At 35.8% G+C, this 23359-nt stretch overlaps 2 protein-coding genes across 3 annotated transcripts in view; one reads left to right on the forward strand and one right to left on the reverse strand.

Moving 5' to 3' along the window:
• Positions 1-473: 473 nt before the first annotated feature.
• On the reverse strand, positions 474-1651 carry LOC129422034 (trypsin inhibitor ClTI-1). The gene is made up of 4 exons (XM_055177711.2): positions 1532-1651; positions 1301-1341; positions 883-992; positions 474-716 (listed from the first exon to the last, which is right to left on the reverse strand). Exons 1-4 carry the CDS (start codon positions 1566-1568, stop codon positions 671-673), a joined length of 234 nt encoding a protein of 77 aa, XP_055033686.1. The 5' UTR covers positions 1569-1651; the 3' UTR covers positions 474-670.
• Positions 1652-2472: 821 nt separating this feature from the next.
• Positions 2473-23359, forward strand: part of uvssa (UV-stimulated scaffold protein A) — a 41098-nt gene continuing 20211 nt past the window's right edge. For both annotated transcript variants that reach the window (XM_073854056.1, XM_073854057.1), the window contains exons 1-7: positions 2473-2619; positions 5446-5567; positions 7511-7841; positions 8024-8144; positions 11447-11764; positions 11854-11963; positions 12255-12383. In XM_073854056.1, coding sequence (XP_073710157.1) covers positions 5458-5567; positions 7511-7841; positions 8024-8144; positions 11447-11764; positions 11854-11963; positions 12255-12383 — 1119 coding nt within the window. In that variant the 5' untranslated portion in view covers positions 2473-2619; positions 5446-5457. The remainder of the gene's footprint in view (positions 2620-5445; positions 5568-7510; positions 7842-8023; positions 8145-11446; positions 11765-11853; positions 11964-12254; positions 12384-23359) is intronic.

Genomic DNA, 23359 nt, shown 5'->3' on the forward strand with positions numbered 1-23359 from the left:
AGGTAATTTAAATTCTAAACAAAATGGGCATCATTTTGATTCAAAAACCTTTTCAGCAAGTGGTGAATTGACACATTGCCTCACTCAAAAAAGTTTTACCATATAAAAACAGTAATTGCATCACAATAAGGTTTCATTAGTAAAAATTAGTTAATGCATTAGCTAACAATAACTGTCAACAAGCAACATACGTTTACAGTACTTATTTGCATGGTTAACGTTAGTTAATAAAAATACAGAAGTTTGTTCATGTTGGTTTACTGTGCATTGATGTTGATTTAAAAGAAATGTTTAGCAAATGTAAAAACTACAGTAAGATCACTACATGGTGGGTATTGTTCAGTTTATGTTAACAAGTAAAAACTAATTGTAAAGTTTTACCAAATTCTTAATCAATATTGCCCATATCTAGCTCTCACCAAGAGGATTTTTGCCTTTTTTTTTAAATAACAAAAGTAACCAGAGATGCATAATTAAATGAATTATGGCTTTATTTGAGAATTAAATCAAGTTTTTAAAAACAATCAAAAAAGACATAACACAGGAGACATACAACATTAGAATCAAACACTTAATTTTAAAACAAATTATTATGCTGTAAAACAAAACCAGAGGTAAACGTGCCACCCTCTCATGCCACGTCTCAGACCAAAACAAGTGGACTGTTAACTCAGCATTCACCATTCCTGGAGATCAATACATTGCCCTTCAGCTCTCTATGACAAGACAAAAAACAGAATTCAGTGCTTGTGGTTTCATTTCCCACACAACCTTATGACATTTAAGACAGATTTCAATAATATTTTAGGACACTAGTTAAACAGAAGCATTTAAATGGTAGAGAGTACAGTGCAAAGAATGGTACACAAAGTTATTACTTACATGTTGTCAAGACACAGAGAGCATTCATTGGGATATGTCTTTTCATCAGTCCCACACACAGGGTTATATTCTCGTGTGCACATAGGCAGATTATAAAGGAAGCAGTTAGGCTGTGAACAGATGCACTCATGGTTACATAACCATACATACGCACGTGCACAACTGTGAAAAAGTATAGTAACAGTATATACAGACTTGCAGATTTTAGCTCCAACCTCAATCAAACACAGCTGATGCAGATAATCTAAGTGTTCAGAGTTGTTTGATAATTACAGACAGGTGTGTTGGAGCTAAAATCTGCAGGACAGTAGTTCACAAGGAGCAGGGTTGACACGTGTAGAAGTATGCTGTATAAACAGATACAGTATACTCCTCACCTGGTGGGTAAAATTAACAAGTAATATGGTCATTCACATACCTCCTTAGAGCCATCAGGGATGCGGGCTGCACATGCCAAAGCTGTAAAGCAAAAAAACTGTATATTTTGCTTTAAAAAAATAAATAAAAACACTTTCATGACATAACGTGACTTCTACACGTTGCCTTCTACTAGCTATACAAGATCAAGGCTATTTGTTTAAATATAAATTGTATAATACAATCAACACATCAAAGTAGTCAAACCATCAGACTGAGTTACAAAACGCACCTGCCAAGCAAAGTACCAGAAAAATCCGTGCCTGCATGATTATCTGATTAAAATAAGGCGTAAATGATTCTTCTCTGTGCCGAGGGCTTTTTATTGCGTTCTTGTTGACACCTCCCACAGAAGAACGTAAACAAATTGGATGTGACTTCATGCGGCGCTGCGCAAACCGTATGACACAAAAGTACCGCGAGAGCAGACTATTAACTATGCATTTTGAATGCTCTCGCGGTATTTTATGTGTACTACGATGGGTCTGCGCAGTGGCGCATGAAGTCGAACCACACCTCGCTTGCGTCCAACTATGACGCAGCTTGGATTATGAATATTAATTACGTTTTGTGACGTTCTCACATTTGGACACAGTGATTGGCTGACAGGTAGACCATAATAAGTGGGAAGTCTAGTAGTCAGCTAAAGAAATAATAATTATAATTATTAATCCTAAATAATGCATTTGTCATAATCGCCATTAAACAAGAAGAAGAAAAAGAAGAAACATGTGTTATAGTTTGCCCTGGGATGCACGTGTGAAGTTGTGGGTTTCGTTGTAATATTTATAAAATGTAATAATTATAAAATATAATGAACAAAACTACTTCGCATTGGGTTAAGACATTAATGGCCCATTATCCAGAACCGATACTTATTAAGATAGTAGAGTCCACACCAAAAGACGATAGCGTTTTAATTTAAGCACACGTGCTGTAGTTTCACATTTTAAATGCGCGATCTTATATAATAATAATAATAATTTGAATTTGATCGATTTTTTTTTGGGGGGGGGGTAATCGTTCACGTAAAAAAAAATCGTTGTGATCCTAATAATATCGTTCCTCTGTAGCGTAACAGTTTAAAACGTTAAAACTTACTTAAATGATCATCCTTGGTTGAACGGACTTTAAGACTTTTATTTTGAAAATGCTGGAGTTGTCGCCATTGCAGTGGTTTGTCAGTGAGCTTTGTTTAGATAAGCTCAGACGAGTGAGCTGCCGAGATGAGTGGTCTTCACTTTCAGTCAGAAGCATAAATGTAATAAAAATCGGCATATAATAGAGGGTTTCTTCAGGGTTCATCGGGTGGATGAGGAGGTACGTGTTGTGTTGTATCATCCCACAGCCGACAGTCTGATATTCGAAACTCAAAAACAGAGCATGTTATTAATATTATTTAAAGATCCAGTGGATATATATATAACATATCTTCAACCATGTCAGGAACATTAAAACATAGAAGTTATATAATAACACCAGACACCCTAACACTTAGGGCTGGGTATTGTTAGGAATTTCACAATTCGATTCGATTCCGATTCTTGAGGCTTCGATTCAATTCGATTCGATTCAATTCGATATTGATTTGTTTGCTTCAATATCGATTCAATAATAAGTAGATACACAAGTAATTAAGTACCTGAGTAGCCTATATATTTAATTTTAGCTTTTGGTGCAGACTTGAACGGAGTGGAGCTGCTGTTTGCCATCTTGCTGTTTGTACAACGCTGACCGCTCTCACTAGAGCAGGGCTATTCAGTTAGTTTGTCATGGGGGCCAGTTCATGAAAAGCATCTCATAATGGGCCGAAGATATATCAGTAATTATGACTACATTTTCCTATATTTAAACTGCATAACAACAAAATCAGTGCATTGTACAATAGGTTTTTTCTACAAACATGTATTTTCAAACTGCATACAACAAAATTAGTGCAGTGTAAGATGTCCAAGTGGCTTTTTCTACATCCAGACATGTTCATATGTTGTATTTTAAAACTGCATAACATAAGTGCACTGTAAGATGCTTTAATTTACATTCAAAGGGGTAAATAAGAGCCACACTCATTGAGAATTTAACTTATTTACTAACTTTAGTACACATAACAAAAAAGTTTACAATATGTAACATAACATTGTTTTATGCTGTTTTTGTCAAAGCTAATTATTTCACTACCCCTATTAAAACTACAACAGCCATCTTAATAATTGGCAAACATTAGTCTAGCTTCTAATAAGAGAAATTTTACTTTTAGATTTCTCTAGAGCAGTAAAATCAGGTATATGTTTGTCAGTAGATACGCGTTCAGTGGTGCAGGTGTTGGGCTGCTGTTACTAATCGTTTCAATGCGTTTCCTTTATTAAGACATCTAATGTCATTTTGGATAAGCAAGTCATCATTGAGCCGACATATCAAACAACAACTGTCGGAAAAGGCGGTTAAGATGGAAATACAAGGAGTTAAAACAGCCAGAGTCCGTGGTCTCACCATTCAGTCATCGCGTCTTGATATGCGGGCTAGTGATGGGCGGATCGATCCTAAAGTATCGATATTTCCGATCCTGCCTTGGTATCAAAAGGATCGATTCTCAAGTACAAGTATTGATTCTATTTGTTTGTTTGTTTTTAACAAGTGATTTTAGAATTTTAAGTAATAGTTGGACGCCGTTTTGTATATAAATACACTTAAATCGTAACGTCAGTGGGAACTATATCTTCTTCCGCTGTATCACCGCGTTCGCTCATTCAGTCCCATCTCCTTCCGCAGCGTTCATTCGCTCAGTCAATACCAGCACACAGTGCAAGCAGGTTTAAAAATGGGTTTAAGTGCATTGTAGGGTCAGTTAATAATGCGAAGCCTCGTGTGACATTGAACAACAAAAAAATACGCCATTTTGGTAATACCACAAATATGACAAAGCATCAAAAAGCAAAATATCTTAGAGAGCACGACGAAGTGCAGCCTCACTGTCATCCCTGGTTTGATTTTCAGTGGATTCGAGTTTACTGACTTTTATCAGGGTTTTATTTTTTTCAAAAGCAGTAGATTTTATCAGTATAAAAAAATAGGCTCAAGAGGAAAATGTTAATGTCAGCATTTAATTGTTTTATCTACAAAAAGTATAAAGGGAAGAAATTTTGTAATAATGTTCAGTGCAAAAAGTTGTCATGTCTATTTTATTTGATATTATTAATGATGGCTATCAAAAGACCCCATAAAATCACTTTAATACATTTTAATACATAGATAAAAAAAATTCATAGAAGTATCGGAATCGGTATTGGTATCGGTGATACCTGTCTTAAAAGTACTTGGTATCGGATCGACAAGAAAATAACTGGTATCGCCCATCACTAATGCGGGCGCGAGCGGCTCGCGTTGGACCAAAGCGCATATAAAGTAAACACGTGACACAGCTGCTCGCGCCGGTCACGTGACTCACGCTCTGCATCTCATGCTGTAACAGATGAACGCTCATCAACTCGTAACTGTAGGGCCCGTTGTCCAACTACATTTATTTTAATTCTAAATTTATTTATTCTAGAGATGTCTTTTTCACAGACTACATAAAGGGCTGGATCAAATTACCTCGGGGAACGGGCGCTAGAGTGTTGCCCACCCACAGCTCCGCCACTGGCCGGTAGGCTGAATCGATTCATAGGATTTGATGAATCGATATTGAATTGAGGAACAAATAATTGCAATGCATTGATGAATCGATATTTTTACCCAGCCCTAAATGTCATAATACATAATGCTCTTTTGGGTTAATAAATAGTATGTTGATTTGTGTTCAACTGAATGAGCGTTTCTATGGTCGATACGTTTCAATACTATTCGTAACAAGTTACTTACTAAAGGCTCAGATCAAGATTATTATTATCATACTAATGAAACACCTGAACTAGCTGATCAAGGTCTTTTGAACGACAGTCGGAAGTGAAATAGCAGATACAAACCGAGTTCGGCAGTCTATAGCCCTCATATAAATAACTGTCTGTCATTATGTTTGTGTGTTTATATCTCTCCCTGTCCTCTACCTTTCTGTGTTTAACAGCAGTTGTGTAATTGCAATAAATGAAAGTAGCAGTGAATGGTGAATATGCCATTATAACTGCCATTATTTATTTCATTCGGCTTCAGGATTCAATAGAGATGGACCAAACAATACGGGATAAGCTGTCCAGTCTAGTTGAGGAGCTGACAACTTCAGGAGAGCCGCAACTGAATCAAGACAAAATGAAGGAAGTGAAGAAAATTTGCAAGTATGAAGAAGGGCACAGAGCAGAGCTTTTAAAGATTGTTTGTTCCTTTTCACACAGTTTGGGAAAATCGTAATCTGTTTACAAATGATATGATGTTGATATCAAATGATGTCAATGAAGAACAAAGTGTGATTTCCAAGGAACACACACATTGCTCAAAATGTAGGGCATTAAGTACACTGTAAGTTGCTTTTAAAAGGGTTTGCAATGCCAAGTGCATAAATCTGACCCTTCCCAAATCAAAATCTTCAAAATCAAATTCTTAGATCAGACTCGAGCATCAAATTTTATTTATTCATGATTTTCGCAATGATTTCACATGATCTTACTCAGTCAATAATAATAATAATAAGGATATTTATTCATAGGATGTTTTTTTACATTATGTAGAAGTCACGAATGTAAACGCAAGACGTACAATATCTTGTCAATAGGTATACTGTGTCTGAAACCGCTCCCTATCCTCTATATAAGTGCAAAATATTTAGCGTCTGTCATTTTGACATTCGTTCAGTACTTTTTACCCACAATGCACTCTGACTTTGAGGGTATATTCGATGTACACTCGCTCACTCACTATTTCCCATGACACAATGGGAGACGAACGCGTAACTGGAATAAGCCAAAGGATACTGATAGTAAACACCATGAATTGTTTTTACACTTTTTTTTTAAGTTCTTGTTGTCTGTTATTTTCTACTTAAAAAAAATAAACAAATTAAAAGTAAATGCAATACCTTTTATTTAAAATATAAAACATATGTTCATTAAATATTAGAAAATAACATAATAGTAAACAAATATGACAATATTTTGTTCTCTTTTTTATCAACTTAAATACAATAAAATGACAAATGTGACAAACAATAAGAGCGTAAACTTTACCTCTAACGCATCTATTTATGTCAGTGTCTGAAATTGCTTACTCCAGGGTTCCTACGGGTCCTTGAAATCCTTAAAGTTTGTGAATCTGGGGGAAATAATTCAAGGCCCTGGGAAGTTTTTGAAAATATTCATGCATGGATACAGGTCATTGAAAGTGCTTGAATGTATTTTACGCAAGAAGTTTTCTGGGAAAAAATCCACGTTATTCCCTGTATAGGGTAGGATAATATCATAAAAACATGTGCAAAAACTGTTAACGTTAAATGCTTATATTTTCTGTATGCGAATGTTGATTCATCCCAAAATGCTTTTTTGCATAGTTGTGTTTGACACATGAAAACGTCTCGGGTTACGTATGTAACTGTTGTTCTTTGAGAAGGGAACGAGACGCTGCGTCTCCCTTGCTATACTTCCTGGCTCCCGCATCACCCTGTATTTGTCGTTAAGCCTCACCATTGGTTGAATTTGATATACACATTCAGACGCACTTACCCCTGGAGGCGTGCCCCCAAAATGTCACGGCAGTGACGCAGTGCGAGTTCCCTCAGTAACACCATGTAACCTTTCTCTCACTTGAAAAGTGTCTCCACATTTGTCCTTGAATTTGAGGATATTGGACCTGAAAAGTCTTTGAAAGGTCCTTGAATTTGAAATTAACTAGGGTATGGGAACCATGTTACTCATTTTCTTTCACCTTTTCCGAATATTATGGACTCGGTTTTCATTCGCTATATAGGAAATAGTGAAGGAGTGAACAAGGGAGCGGTTTCGGACACAGTACACAGTAGACTCAACATCAAGAACAGCCCACTGGCCTGGGGTCAGTGCGTTTTGGGCCAGTGCTGTGTTCTGCCAGTTTTTTTGATCACATACACATGCGTTTTCATGGCTTTCAAACAATTCATTTTTTTGTGATTATATTGAACATTGGTTTTGCACATTAATATAGAATGTGTGATGTCACAAGTCAAGTGTGTGTTAATCTGCATTGTAATGGCTTTGGTTTTGTGCATGCCCAGATGTTACAGGTTAATTGCTTGTGCTTTTTGTGTCTACAGAGTTTCCAATGACTACATTGATCATTTTTACCACTTGATTATGACCCAACTGAACCAGGAACATTCAGAAATTCGCCTCTCTGCATTTCAAATGGTCAGTGAGCTGTTCAGCCGGTCACATCATTTCAGAGTCCTCCTCATCACAAACCTTCAGGAGTTTCTTGAACTGACGGTGGAAACAGACGTTGAGCAGCCTCTTCCTCCACCAAAAGAGGTGGCGAGAAAACTCAGGACTCTGGCCATTCACACTGTGCAGTCGTGGCATGCCACGTACGGAGAGGCATATAAGAAACTGTCTCTGGGATATCATTTTCTCAAACAGATTAAAAAGGTACATATTTACACCAGATTCTATCTTGCCACTGGCATGAAAGTTAATTTTGACAGTACTTATTCATTTAATTTAAAAAAGAACAATAGATTTAAAAATTCAATCTGATGAAATGTTTGTTGTTAGTTAATACAACTGGTCAACAAAGTGGTGGAAGATCATCTTAAAGTGTTTTTTTACAGGTAGATTTTCATGATGTTGAAGCAAGAACTCTTGCTGAGAGGAAGAGACAAGAGGAGAAACAGAAGAGATTGGAAAGAATTTATAAAGAGAAGCTTGAACGAGCCAAGCAGGAGATGGAAGGTAACCATGTTAACTGCTCGGTAACTATGTTTTTCAGTAAAGCTAAGGCCACACTAAAATATGATTTTAATCTTATCAGATTTTCAAAATGTGAGAGACCACTAACATGATGAAAAAAATCTACCTATAGTTCATATAGTGCTATGTGGTCATCACAGCACACCACACATCTTTAAATTTCCTTTACAAAAGTTAATGCAACACGAGTCTCGACAGAGAACACAGATAAACTCACAGAAATTTTGCGATGTCTCTCGTGGTCAAACGTGACTTCACAGTTAACCAACTTGGACGGACATAAAGAAATGTCATGATGAATACTGTGGACTGCTATTTACCTAGCCTGACGTTGCCATACTCAATTCTAGTCAGAATTTGAGTCTGATACCGCTCCATTGAGCTATAATTATGAGGCGTGTCTCAACCGAAAAATGCCTCTGCACTCAATTGGATAGACCTACGACCAATCAGAGCAACCGAGTGTGTAACGTATGTTGAAATTACGTCTTTGCAGCCTGACCGAACTGCTAGTTATTTCGCTACAATGACACTAACATTGTGATTATACCGAGTTAGCGAATGTACATCAACACCTATTATGTTTACAACATTTCGTTTATATCACAACATGAAGTATTTACTAAGTCATAGAGTAAGACTATCTCTTACCATTTGTACGTTAGGTGAACTTCATCCACGGCGATAGCCATTACGTTTGCTTGAAAATATTGGAGCCTAGCATGTCCCTCCACTTATTCAGCAACCACGATTCCGGGCTTCCGAAAAGAAGCTGGCAACGACCGCTAATTATATCCATCTCGTCGTGCACGCTGAGTTGCATCGCCGTGATACCGTTAGCCATTTCAGTTGCGACCAACTTTTGCCGAATAGGACATCAACAAATGCCCTGCTCGCGTTTCTCTGTTCCTCTTTTAAAATCAATGCTCTGTCGATATATTTTAGTACAGACTCAATGTCAGAATCCACACATCTGAACTCTACAGCGGCAGCCATTCAACACACGCGCTCTTTGTTGACGTGGTTCATTACGTTACTGTTGATTATCTGTCCATCATCGTATAAAGCCCGCCCTGACAATTTGATTGGTTCGACCAGCATTTGTCCTAAAATAGTAGCTCCTCAACGCAGAAACCCCAGACCCATCTTCCCGTTTACAAAATCTTGTGGGCGGGGCTAAGATGGGCTGGCACCCAGGCTACTATTTACCACCTGACTGTTATGGTTTCATCTTTCATCAGCCGGCCTTTTTGACTGAGTATCGTTTTGTTTTACAAGACATTCCACAGCATGCATGTGCGTTTGTCCTCGAGGTTCCCCAGACACACACAAACAGGATTTCTGATCGTAAGTGTTCAACATGTTGAATATTTCTGATTTGCAGTCGGAGCGCCTTCAACATGCTTTCGAGCAGAATGAGATGCTCTTAACACACTGTGCACCGCTGTAAAATCAAATAAGATAATCGGTTCAACCACAAAGACATTCAGGACTTTACGTAGGATTGTCGTAAAGGGGAAAATCGGCCCAAAGTCAGCCTCGAAAATCTTTTGTTGTGTACCCGGCTTAATCAGAGTCATGTTGCTGTGCTAAAGCAACGTTAAACCTGATGTAAATCAATGCTACAACGTTCATCTTTATTTAGGATTTGTTCAGGAATGTTCAGCATAAGCTGCTTTTTATGGCGGTTGAACATGTAAGGCAGTTACTAGGATGTGGATAAAATTAAAAAATTAAAAATAAATATCCTGGAAAACACAATCTTGGAAAAAACTACTAATTTATTATACTTTAATAGATTCTGCGTTGCCCAAATTGCTTACCTTCTTAAATCAGTGAAATAATATTATTTTGACTACAAAAGACTTATCCAAAGTAATAAATGATTTGCTGTAATGGCAAACATGTATAAAGTATGTATTTTTCGGCCTATAAGCCACATTTTTTTTTCATAACTTGGCAGGTGCTGCGTCTTACAGTCAGGTAAGTTGGTATGAATTAATTTTGACATTTATGAATCAAGAGACAACATTATTGTCTACAGCCGCGAGAGTCCACCATATGCTGCTTCTGTATTTATGTAATTCAGTGGATTCAGTGATGTGAAATGACGAGTATGCGAACTTCACGCTAGTTGGCTTGTTTGGTTAATTTAGTCTATTCAACCTTCCAGGTATGTTCTGTATGCTATGCTTTATCGTTTAAATAACTGATAATATTACTTTAACATACAGACATCTATTCAGCCTGCTGTTCTGTCTGCTATTGTTTAGTTGAATAACTTGCCTTTCCAGATTAAATGTCTGTTCTTCGGCTAGGATTTTGTGAAATAATTTTCTAAATAAATACGACGTATAGTCTACTATGACTTATATTTGTTATTTCGTCTTAATGACGCATTTTTGAATGATGCGGCTTATTTCGGTGCAGCTTATAGTCCGGAAAATATGGTTCAAGTTTGCAGAATATTCAAGAAATCAAACAATATTTAGATTCCCTAATGAGTCATAAGTTCTGTTTTAATGTTTATATATTAATGTGTAATCACAATAAATACATTGTCGCACACATGTGTATGATAGGTGCGTTGGAAAACAAGACAATGTAGTCCTGAAATCAGCAAATAAAGAGAAGTCCCGCACCAACTTGCAAATAAATACAATGAATTTTATTGCAACGTTTTGAAACGTTGCAATAAAATACATTGTATTTATATATTTATGTGTCAAATTAATTGCAGTAGTTACCTTCTGCAGACTTCATTTAAGCTGTGCGCACAGCGCCAGTGACTTAAATGGCGGAGCGACGTGAACTTGTTAATTTTACAGGAAGCTTGGCGACAAGTTGAAAAAAAGTTAAACTTTATGCAAATAAAGTCAATTACTGCGTGGATGGTTACTCATTTGTTAATGGTTGTTACTAGGACAACCGAAATTAGAAACGCCTCCTAACGACCTCATTGAAAGAGACAGCGACACGCACCGTCAAAATCACTGGCGTTGTGAACGCAGCATTAGTCTGAATTCATTTAGACTTAACTTCATTTATTTCCATTATTTTAATATATACTATTAATAAAAGTATAAAGCATTTTACTTTTCAATTAGAAGTTTAGTACTTACAATTAGGGTCGTAATAGTGTTTCTTTGCCTTACCAAATTAATAAAGTATATCAGTCAGTCTGGAATATTCAAAACTGTTGTAGAAATACAGCTGGCATTGAAAGCTCAATAATAAGTATATCAACAGCAGCAAACCATTCTTTTGTCTTTGTCTCCATTAAGAAATGACAGCTGGCATTGAGGAAACCTTGACCGAGATGAACAACTGCATAAAACTGCTCATGACGGATGACTTAAACCTGTTTAGTGAAGAACCCCCAACAGGTAACTCTTTAACTGAGGACACATCTGACCAGCCCTGCTGCAGTAAAGAAGTCATCCATGAACAGAACGGACAGACAACACAGAAGGATGAGAAAGAGGAAAAAGATGAGTGTAGCGATGACAGCGACATGGAGGAGGTCACCAACGAAGATGCATTTATACGCAGCACCGGTTTAATATCTCATAAATATCAGCTGGAGCTCAGCGTTGCTACAGGTGCATCTACATAAATAATAGTTGTAATTTTCCTCAAACATATTATAAACAGAGTCCAGATTTGTGAATAACCTGAATTTTCTGTGCAGATTTTAATGTAAGGGAGACTGAAGAGAATGAAGCGTTAGTAAACACCGTGAGGGATCTGCATAGACTCATCATAACCAAACACCTGCCAATGGTGCAGTCATGGATTCAGGTACACAGACAATCTCTGTCGTCATTTACACCATCTTGAGTTTGTCCAACATTTTCTTTCTGTGAAGCAGCTAGCCAAAACCCACATGTTTGGCTTTTGCATTCAAATTTAATGTTGTATTCTCTATTCTAAAGTCATGCAATGGCGCAGAAAAACCCCCACTCATGACAATCTGCAAAACGCCATGTGACTTAACCCAGTTAAAATTGTGCTAACACCAGATTTTTCTTTCTGTCTTGTATAACTACTGTATAAAATGATAAACTCAATAAATGTGTGATTTGTTTACAGGTTTTTACAAAGGTTGGTGTTGAGGAAGAACTGATGCGGAGAGCAACTGAGTTAAAGTCGTCACTGGAGAAAGTGTTGAACAAACACGAGCATCTTCACATAGACTACAAAAACAGAGAGAGAAGAGTGGTGAGTTCACTGTGGTTTGCAAATTAAATCAAATCCAAGCAACCTATGAAAACAGCATCACACATTTAGGCCGCATACTTAATCTGCAAACTTTTGTTTACCCCACAGAAATCTTTTAAGGTTTAAGAAAAGTTATGTAGTAATAGATTCTGTGTGGTCCTACCTGTAATATTTCAATGGCTTTGTTTGGAATAGCTTGCTACATTTACTTAGCCTGACGTTGCCATACTCAATTCTAGTCAGAATTTGAGTCTGATACCGCTCCATTGAGCTATAATTATGAGGCGTGTCTCAACTGAAAAATGCCTCTGCACTCAATTGGATAGACCTACGACCAATCAGAGCAACCGAGTGTGTAACGTATGTTGAAATTACGTCTTTGCAGCCTGACCGAACTGGTAGTTATTCGCTACAATGACACTAACATTGTGATTATACCGAGTTAGCGAATGTACATCAACACCTATTATGTTTACAACATTTCGTTTATATCACAACATGAAGTATTTACTAAGTCATAGAGTAAGACTATCTCTTACCATTTGTACGTTAGGTGAACTTCATCCACGGCGATAGCCATTACGTTTGCTTGAAAATATTGGAGCCTAGCATGTCCCTCCACTCAACCACGATTCCGGGCTTCCGAAAAGAAGCTGGCAACGACCGCTAATTATATCCATCTCGTCGTGCACGCTGAGTTGCATCGCCGTGATAACGTTAGCCATTTCAGTTGCGACCAACTTTTGCCAATTAGGACATCAACAAATGCCCTGCTCGCGTTTCTCTGTTCCTCTTTTAAAATCAATGCTCTGTCGATATCTTTTAGTACAGACTCAATGTCAGAATCCACACATCTGAACTCTACAGCGGCAGCCATTCAACACACGCGCTCTTTGGTGACGTGGTTCATTACGTTACTGTTGATTATCTGCCCATCATCGTATAAAGCCCGCCCTGACAATTTGATTGGTTCGCCCAGCTCTAGTCCTAGCATAGCAGCTCCTCAACGGAGAAACCCCAGACCCATCTTCCCGTTTACAAAATCTTGTGGGCGGGGCTAAGATGGGCTGGCACCCAGGCTAACATTTACTATATTTACATGAGATATCTCATAAAATGCCTACTATGCAGTAAGCATCAAGCAGTAAGTGAGTTTTTCATTCCTAACACAGCAAATGTTTCACTGCTTTATCTTCAATAACAAACTATCACCAAAGGAGGGCGCTATTTCCTTAAACTTTTACTGCAGTTGGGTCCAAGTGGTGTTTGCTCGACAGGAAACAGGCCACGAGGAGACTCAAAACTGCTGAGAGTGCTTTCTAGCCACCAAGTAAATGATATGACGTATTACCCTTTTTTGTACGAGACTTCCGTTTTGATAGCCGGCTGGTAGAAAACAATGTCGTGGGAGCACGCAACAAACATGATTAAAAACCATTATGGTAAATATTTACTACACCCGCCATGTAAAATCCAGTGGGAGGATGAAATGAAAAAGTGGCCTGATACATCATATGAAGATATATTAATTTATTTTGTATTGTTGCACCGAGTTGATGGGTCTTCTGTGCAACTATAAAAGCACAGAGGCATACAGTACCTGTACAGTGGGAAAGTCAGTCAGGTGTTTGTACATGAAATAGACCAATTTTGTCTTTTTAATATGTCCCAACTGTCCCCCTGGTGTGAGTTTTTTTTCAACATTTATTTTTAGTTGACTGTTATAATGTTTGAGTTTAAGTTTCAATGATGAAACATCAAGCTCATCTCGTGAATGTGGCGCTTTGTACTGACAGCCAGCAGCAGTTTCTTTATCATTCAACACATTATGAGTTATTTAAAAATGAGTACAAATGATAACAAGATATTATTATATATATTAGATATTAGGGATGCATAACGATTAATCATGATTAATCTATAGCAGAATAAAAAGTTTTTATTTACATCACATATGTGTGTGAACTGTGTATAATAACATATATATATATTTTATATATATATATATATATATATATATATATATATATATATATATATATATATATATATATATATATATATATATATATATATATATATATATATATATATATATATATATATATATATATATATATATATATATCCACACATGCATGTATAATTAAAAAATATATATATTTGTGTGTGTGTGTATATATATATATATGTATGTATGTATATGTATATGTATATGTATATACACTGAAAAAACAAACTTTTTGGTGTAGTAATATTTATTAGATTAACTCTCATAATTTCTACATAATAATATTAACATTTATTGAGAACTAGATTTTCCTAAGTAAAATGATGATAAATCAACAATTAATTCCTGTAAAATATGAACTGTGTGGGTATAGTAAGACTTATCAGATATTTTCTTGTATTATTTAACTGTTTTATAGTCACTGCACATAGTCCTAAAATAATTAAGTAAATTTTAATCAAAAACTTTAGCAGATTCAAGTAAAAAATCTTAGTTCATTTTATTTAAAAATATAAAATCCATTAAACAAAAAAATCTAAGTAAAATTTACTTACATTTATTTGCACATGTTGTAAGGAATACCCACAATTCTTTGCGCCTGAATATTTTTATTTTTTAAGCTTTATCACAGAATAAGAACTGATAAGAACTTTAACTACTTAAATATTTCTTAGCAAAATGTCATAAAAGGTTTAAGCTCTTATATTATTGATGTTGTTTTGTTGTAAATAATAATTTTGTGAAGTCACCGTTCAGGTGATCATTGTTTCTTTACATAAACCCTGTTCAGAACATTGTATTATAATTCTCTCCACAGTGCTGATAATGCATGTCAGAAACACAGTTTGTGTGCGTTTCTGTTCCGAATCAAGTTTATTCAATGACTGACTTGTTGTCAGTCATGAATTTTGTGCTATAATGCCATTTATAACACTAAAAATAACTAGGTCCATAGGAATATGTTAAAGAAAATAACAAACAGAAAATACGATTTATTTAATATTATTAGGACAGCAATGCTTCAATTTAAAAAAAAAACTAATAGACTTTACCTAAAAAAAGTTTGTGCAAATTGTTACGAGGATTTTTTAAAGTAAATTTTACAAGTTGTTTTTTTCAGTGTATGTATGTATAAATATATGTATGTTAGGGATGCATATCAATTAATCGCGATTAATCTATAGCAGAATAAAAGTTTTTGTTTACATCATATATGTGTGTGTACTGTGTATAATAACTTTGTATAGTTAAATGCACACACATGCATGTATATATTTAAGCAATGTTTACATATGTATATAAATTTGTATATTTATGTATAATTTATATTATATATAAATATAAATACTTAGTATATAAATATATTTTTTTCTTAAAATTATACATGCATGTGTGCATATTTATATATACATAATTATTATACACAGTTCACACACATATATGATGTAAACAAAAACCTTTATTCTGCTATAGATTAATCGCGATTAATTGATATGCATCCCTAGTATATGTATATATATATATATATATATATATGTGTGTATATATATATATGTGTGTGTATATATATATATGTGTGTATATATATATATATGTGTGTATATATATTAGTGCTGTGTTCAAAATATCGATACGACGATACATCGTCATAGACGCCTGACGATGCGCGCATCGATACAGCATCTTCCGTATCGATTCGAATGCACTTTTTAAAGTAACGTGACCAATCGCTGCTGTGTCCCGCAGAGTACGTAGAAACGTAGCGGGGTATACTTTCACTTTGCGTGTCTGTCTCGCTGGCACACGTGACTGCATAGCGAGCCGCGTTCTCTCTCTCTCACGCGTATTTAAAATCAATGAGTGCAGTATGAAAGCGCAGATATCTTAGCCTATACTTATTAGTCGCTCTCTTATAAAACAGTACTAACGCATTAGAGAAGAAACATGACAAAGGTTTGCATTTGAAAAGTGTACAGTGAAGAGATACAGAGCTACTTCAAACTATTAGCTGTCACATTAATAATCTAATTTCTATTAAATAGTATTAAGTCTGACTGCATGTTTACACATATATTCATAGATATAGAATAATGAAATGAGAGACAAATATAATGTCTAGAGTAAGACACTTTTTCTTTGTAAAACTGTTTTTAAAAAACATAAGTATTAACTCTTAGATTTTAAGAATTTCTATGAGTTACCCCAAAAGCTAATAAATGAATGGCAAAAAGACAACTGTTACAACACTGCTTATTCAATGTACATTAAACAATAATAGTAATAATGTTACTTAATTCTGAACAAAAATGTCATTCAAAATAGTCTTGTATCGTGATGCGCATCGTATCGGGGCCCTTGTATCGGGATACGTATCGTATCAGGAAATTGTTGGCGATACACAGCCCTAATATATATATATGTGTGTATATATATATATATATATATATGTGTATATATATATATATATATGTATATATATATATATATATTAGGGCTGTCAAAATAAACGCGTTAATAACGCGTTAACGCAAATTCATTTTAACGGCACTAATTTTATTAACGCGCGATTAACGCAACACGCAATTTCTGTTTGACCCACAGCTGGATGAATTAAGACGCAGCAAGTGACTGGCGCTGTCTAGATGAGTCGGAGCTTTTTATAAAAATAATCATTAAGCTCTCGTCTAGCGAATCCAATGCTCTAAATGGTATTTACACATCTAAAATGCACGTTTTCTGCACGTGCAGTTTTCTTTATCTGCACGTTTCCTGAGAAGTGTACCGTCCCAAATCCATATAAAGCAAAGATGCGTCTTCTTTCACTTTTTAGTTTCGTTTTAAAAAGCATTCGGAAATGATAGAAAATAGACCGCAGGACTTTCTTGATGTTAAAATAATTATTAAGAGAGATAAAGTTCGGGATCTGATTGATGTTAAAAGAGTTATTAAGAGTGACAAGGCTCAAAAGCGATGTCTGACGCAGACGTCTGAAGCGCATGCACACAAATGCGCGAGTGCGTGACCCTGATATATATAGATATGTACAGTAACACAAAATTACAGGTTTAAAAATATCTGTTTTGACAAGAATTCACGCAGGTATGACCTATAATCTGTTATATCTGAAGTGAATGTTTGGTTAACTGTTAAGGAAAAGTATCTGTTGTGTCATTTATATTAAACCCTTGCATTATCCTACAGTCTTAAAGTGGTCGGTCTCAATGTCAAATTTAAACAATAAAAGAAAAACATATATGAATATTGATATTGTTTTTGCTCTGCATTAACAGGTATAGTTCTGTCATGCTTTGTCAGATTCCAACAATTGTTCCAATTGTTTTGAAGTTTTTTAATAGAGAATGTTAAAATATAAATGACACATTTTTGAAAATTTGCTCATCCCAACTCAATTTGCCAGCACAGGTCACAAATGATGCAGCAGCAAACAGAAATGGAGAAAGAACAAGGTCTTCTAAAGGCAAAAACATTTATAAACTATGGCTGATGGTTCTGTTGAAAATGTAAACAGGCTGTTGTAGACATACATTTGCATATAGTATAGATATTATCCAAATCCATGCTGATTTGAGCATTACAAACTTAAAAAGTGTTACATTTAGGTAAATTTAGAACAGATAAAAATGTGCGATTAATTTGCGATTAATCGCGAGTTAACTCATGAAATCATGCGATTAACTGCGATTAAATATTTTAATCTATTGACAGCCCTAATATATATATATATATGTATATATATATATATGTGTACACACACACACACACACACACACACACACACACACACACACACACACACACACACACACACATATATTCTGTACTGTGATCTGTTTTGAAAAAAAAATTAATAGCTGAATAAATAATTCTGCTAAATCAGCATCTTTTTATTAGCATAATATTAGTTGTTTTTGAACAGTTATTGTTTTTATTGATCACTTGCAGTTTCTATGAAAAGTGTGGGTACACAGAACATGGGTGCGCGTGCGTGCGCCACATTCACGTTCAGCCCGGGTGGGTGGATTATGTTCAAAACAAATGTGTGTGTTTTTTTTTAGATTTACTGCATTTGTATCAGTTATTATGGCAACCACTAACTTCACAAATTATGCCGGTCTTTCTGGATTTCATAATAACTAGCCAGTCAAACGGCACATTGTGTCACTCGCACTACGACTACTATTAGCTTAAGTGGCTCATTGGAGGTCTTACACAAAAGAGCTCAAAGATAGCAGCGCCCACATTTACATAAAAAATGAGTTGGGTATAGCACACACATTTCAGATTACACTGTTTATGATATTTGGTTGAACTCTGAAGACATACATCTTCGCATCGACACATGCAGGGAGGCGCATGCAGTGAACGCTCATGCGTTAATGGAGATTTGCTCACTCTAGGGTGGAATGGGACAGAGCGAGCAGTTAGGAGACGCATCATTATGACACATGATATCCGTTTTTAACTGGGTGAAATGAACAGGCAGACTAGAGAGAAAAGAGGGCCGTGACATTGACAAAGCACTTTACTGCACGCCAGAGAGCTTTATCACTCTCGCTGATGATTTTCAATGCAAAAAGTCAGTGCTTTGTGATAAAGCAACAACTAAAAGGGCTTTATCATAATTAGTTTTTCCCTTTCAGCCTTAAAAGCATTCCATTACTTTATTTCCTCTATCATTGCTCTGACATGGGTGGAATTGCTTTCAACTCCATAAACTCCTGCTGATTGGAGAACCGAAAACACGGCGAGGTGTAAAACGACTGTTTATAATTTCTTAGTTTGTTTTTTTGTCAAAGCACTTCACCGGGGTTCTTAAGAGAAAAACTATTACATTTAGTTGTGAATTGAACCAAAAATGAAATCATTTAAGCATATATTGTATCTTCACATGACATAGATAAATAGCAAACCTAAAGTGGGTATTGAAATCTCACTTTGGAAAATGTCATGAATGTTGATAATCACCACTTTCCCCCAACACAAGCATTAAGGCCCATTATACTGAATTATCCCAAATTTTCCGTCCATTGCTATCACAAACTGTTATTTTTTTTTAACTCAATGTTATGCTAAATATCACTTTATTTCTAAAAAACCTACCCACCAAAATATGCACCTTAATGTTATGCAAATTGTTTTTAAAGTCATTGTACTTTGTATCAAAAAGCAGTGAGTAACTTTAAACAGATCTCAACCCAGACAGCCTAGAATAAAAGAATTCTGTTCTGCGGTCAGCTAGCACACTAGGCCATACACCTGAGTTATTGGTTTGCCGTAATAATTTGCAAGACCTTCCTCGTAAGAGAGAAGATTAGCATATAAATAGCAGATGCACAGAGCACCATCACAGCTGAGTACATTTAATTTTTGGTTTATAAGATTGAATGGGTTTTTAAACGCATAGCCATCAAACTTGGCCAAAGACAAATGAAGTGTAGGGCCGGGTTGTCCGAGGCTGCCTCCTCGGCTCATTTTTTAAAAGGATAACGGACCTGCTTAAGGAGTGTGCCTGGCCGACGCTTCCCTGGGCACAAAGTAATTGAGATTGCTTACAGAGTTAATTAGACCGTACAAAATATATTGTAGGGCGCGAGGAGCACTTTAGCACTGCTGGAATGTGTTTTTCGCCGTAAGTGGGGGACATTTAACCGGAAGCTTATTAACTGGACTCCTGTAAGGTTAACGGACAGAGGCCACAGCGTGATCAGTTCAGTTCACTGTGAATGTCTGCAGTAATATACATACAGTAGTGCATCACAAAGTGTTAATCTAATATCTGACCCTGTCTGTAAAATCCAGGCTATGTCTTATAATCTAATTAGTTTGATTTCGATCACCGATTTCAACTTTAATTTCAATCTTAGATTTTGTGTAGGGTAATTTTATGTATAGAAACAATAAAATAGACTTTAGCTCTCACATGATGTTCACATATGGGCACATACAGTGGGTCAAGTAATTATTGAACACCACAATTTCTTGAAAAAGAGGTGCAAAAAAGGCATGGAAAGCCAAGACAGTCAGTAATTAAAAAGCAATCCTGCCCCTTGTCAGTGCAAATGATAACAGCTGGTTCAGTCCCAACTGATGGTCTATAAAATAGCGTCTCATTACCAAGGTGTCATGCAAGAAACATCTCATGATGGGTAAACCCTAACCCCCAAACACACAGCGAAGAAATCTCTCAATTGGTTTCAGGGAAAGAAAATAAAGCTGCTGGAATAGCCCAGCCAATCACTTGACTCGAATCCAATTGAAAATCTATGGAAAGAATTAAAGACCTGGGACCGGATTCACGAAAAATCTTGGTGCAAAAAGTTGCTCCTGGTGACAAAACTCTACAAAGATTCTTCGAAACGTGGGCGTTTCCCCTTTAAATAAACGTACAGTACTGTGTCGCTGTTTATTTCCTGTCAAAAACGTTAAAGGGTAAATTTAAAACTTTTTGATAAAAAAAAATCGGGAGGTGGGTTTGTCCCATAGTCTGCAGTTTGATTTGCACAATCAAGCCCAAAAAAAGAATAAAAGACATCCCAAAAAGGTCCATGTGCCATCAGTAGTTCAATAATGATATTATGAAGCGCTGAGAACAAATGGCTCGCGGGCCGGGAGTTTGAGACCAATGGTCTAATTTATACATTAAGTTATAATCAAATATGCGTGGAAGCATGCTTAACTTTAACTCTTTCCCCTTTTTTTTAAAGTTGCCACACAGTTTTAGTTTAATAGCTTCCAGAAAAATTATCTTTTTTAAAAAAACATAAAATATATCAAATGAAAGAACAGAAGCTCCGCTTTAAAAAAAAGTTTCATTTTACCTTCTTTTGTTCTATCACCTTTCAAATTTTTAGCTAAAAGCGGAGATAATTCCATTTTTGTGAAGAACTTTTGTAAGATATCAGATTCAGAACCATGATCAAAACGTACACAGTGTTTTTAGTGTCGGGTGAATGTGTCAGTGTTTAAGTTGGGTAAGATCACCACCTAGTGGATAATAGCGGAAATATGAATTTGAGAACTCCTCAGGAAAGCATTTTCTCTTTATTGACGAGATGACTCAACGATATTTATTGACATTTATCTGGATATCGCCATTAGTTGTGCAATTGTAGAAAAATTTTAAATATGATTAAAGACTGCGGTGTTTACTTTCATAAATCAGTACGTATTTTATCACGGCTTAGAACGCGTTTCAACCAATCAGGATGAAGGACCAGAACTGCCCGTTTTATAATTGTAATTTTGGGGCGAACTAACCCTTTTAGTATGACATTAACATCATGGTAAAAAAAATATAAAAATATAGCAAAGTTATAAATGCAAAACATATTTCTCTCAAATAGTGTTCACAAATTTGTCTAAACATGTGTTAAGTCTGGGATATACTGCAGTATTTTTGCACTCCTGTAAGATCACACTGTGCACACTCTTTGGACGCAAGACCAGGAAAACAACCGTCTTTGAACCTTTCTCACTGTACAACATAAAACCACCGACGAAGAGCCACGATAACAAAAAACGCGACAATTGTGTTACGATGCCAATCTTTCATCTGGGACAGTGTATTCCGGGCTTTAGTGAGCACTTCTCTTTTGCCAAGATAATCTATCCACCTTACAGATGTGGCATCAAGATGCTGATTAGACTGCATGATTATTGCACAGGTGTGCCTTAGGCTAGCCACCATAAAAGGCCAAATGTTTATAATTTAGGTCAGTGTCAATATTCTGTATATAAATATGAATGAATATAATGAATTTCTACAAATAATATTGTTAGTGTTATTATTTGAACAACCATACCATTTCCATTAATTAAGCTAGTAATACTTTAATTATTAAAACCATGTCCATATTTTTTTGTCATTCTCTGAAAACCTTTATGCAATGTTTTACATGACTATTGTGAAAGATTTTGTTTGCCTGATGCACAATTTATGGTTGACGCCATAAAACTGAAATGTTTTAAATGCAAAGGAGACACTTTAGAGCCGGGCTCACTATGTCAACAACACCTGTGTCAGCAAAATGTCCCAAATAGAGTCTCATTCTGAGCGTGTACACAGTCGAAGAAATATAATACTGCCATTGCTAGCAGACAGTGCTGATTCTATCAACTGAATTAAAGTGAATTAAAAATAAAATAGTGTTTACTGGCCTATATGTTCTATTGTGCGAGGAATAATTTCCACTACCCTTTAATCTATCAAGGTAGATTTAACTGGTTTGGGATGAATAAAGAGCATGCGTATAAACAAAATAATAGTCTGTCCCATGGCTGTAGGCGACACGGAATAAAATATGGTAAGAGACATTGAATTATTTTGTTTGTACTCTAGATCGCATTTTTTGCAGAGGCTTCCTTAGTCTTTAAAGGAATATTCCATTTTCTTAAAAGAAAAATCCAGATAATTTACTCACCACTCATTCGAGAAGAAATTATTTTTTTGAGGAAAACATTGCAGGATTTTTCTCATTTTAATGGACTTTAATGGACACCAACACCTAACACTTAACTCAACAACTAACAGTTTTTTTCAACGGAGTTTCAAAGGACTATAAACAATCCCGAACGAGGCATAAGGATCTTATCTAGCGAAACGATTGTCATTTTTGACAAGAAAAATAAAAAATATGCTCTTTTAAACCACAACTTTTCGTCTAGGTCCGGTCTAGCGTGACCTAACGTAAATGAGTAGTGACGTAGGGAGGTCACGTGTTACATATACAAAATGAACATTTGCCGACCATTTTAAACAATAAACTGACACAAAGACATTAATTAGTATCAGTTGACATACAACAACGTAGGAACGGTCCTCTTTCAACACACTTGTAAACACTGGGGCGGAGTTTCGCGTTCACGTATTGCGTGGGGTCACGCTGGCGCATCACGACCGGATCTAGACGAGAAGTTGTGGTTTAAATGTGTATATTTGTTATTT

The sequence above is a fragment of the Misgurnus anguillicaudatus genome, chromosome 16, assembly GCF_027580225.2.
Source record: "Misgurnus anguillicaudatus chromosome 16, ASM2758022v2, whole genome shotgun sequence".
NCBI classification, from domain to species: Eukaryota; Metazoa; Chordata; class Actinopteri; order Cypriniformes; family Cobitidae; genus Misgurnus; species Misgurnus anguillicaudatus.

What these genes read in the sequence shown, in the direction of transcription:
- LOC129422034 (XM_055177711.2), bottom strand. Translation starts at nt 1,568, where the DNA reads ATGCAGGCACGGATTTTTCTGGTACTTTGCTTGGCAG. An exon ending in TCCCTGATGGCTCTAAGGAG is followed by an intron (nt 993 to 1,300) that starts GTATGTGAATGA and finishes ATCTGTTCACAG; the next exon opens with CCTAACTGCTTCCTTTATAA. An exon ending in TCTCTGTGTCTTGACAACAT is followed by an intron (nt 717 to 882) that starts GTAAGTAATAAC and finishes GTCTTGTCATAG; the next exon opens with AGAGCTGAAGGGCAATGTAT.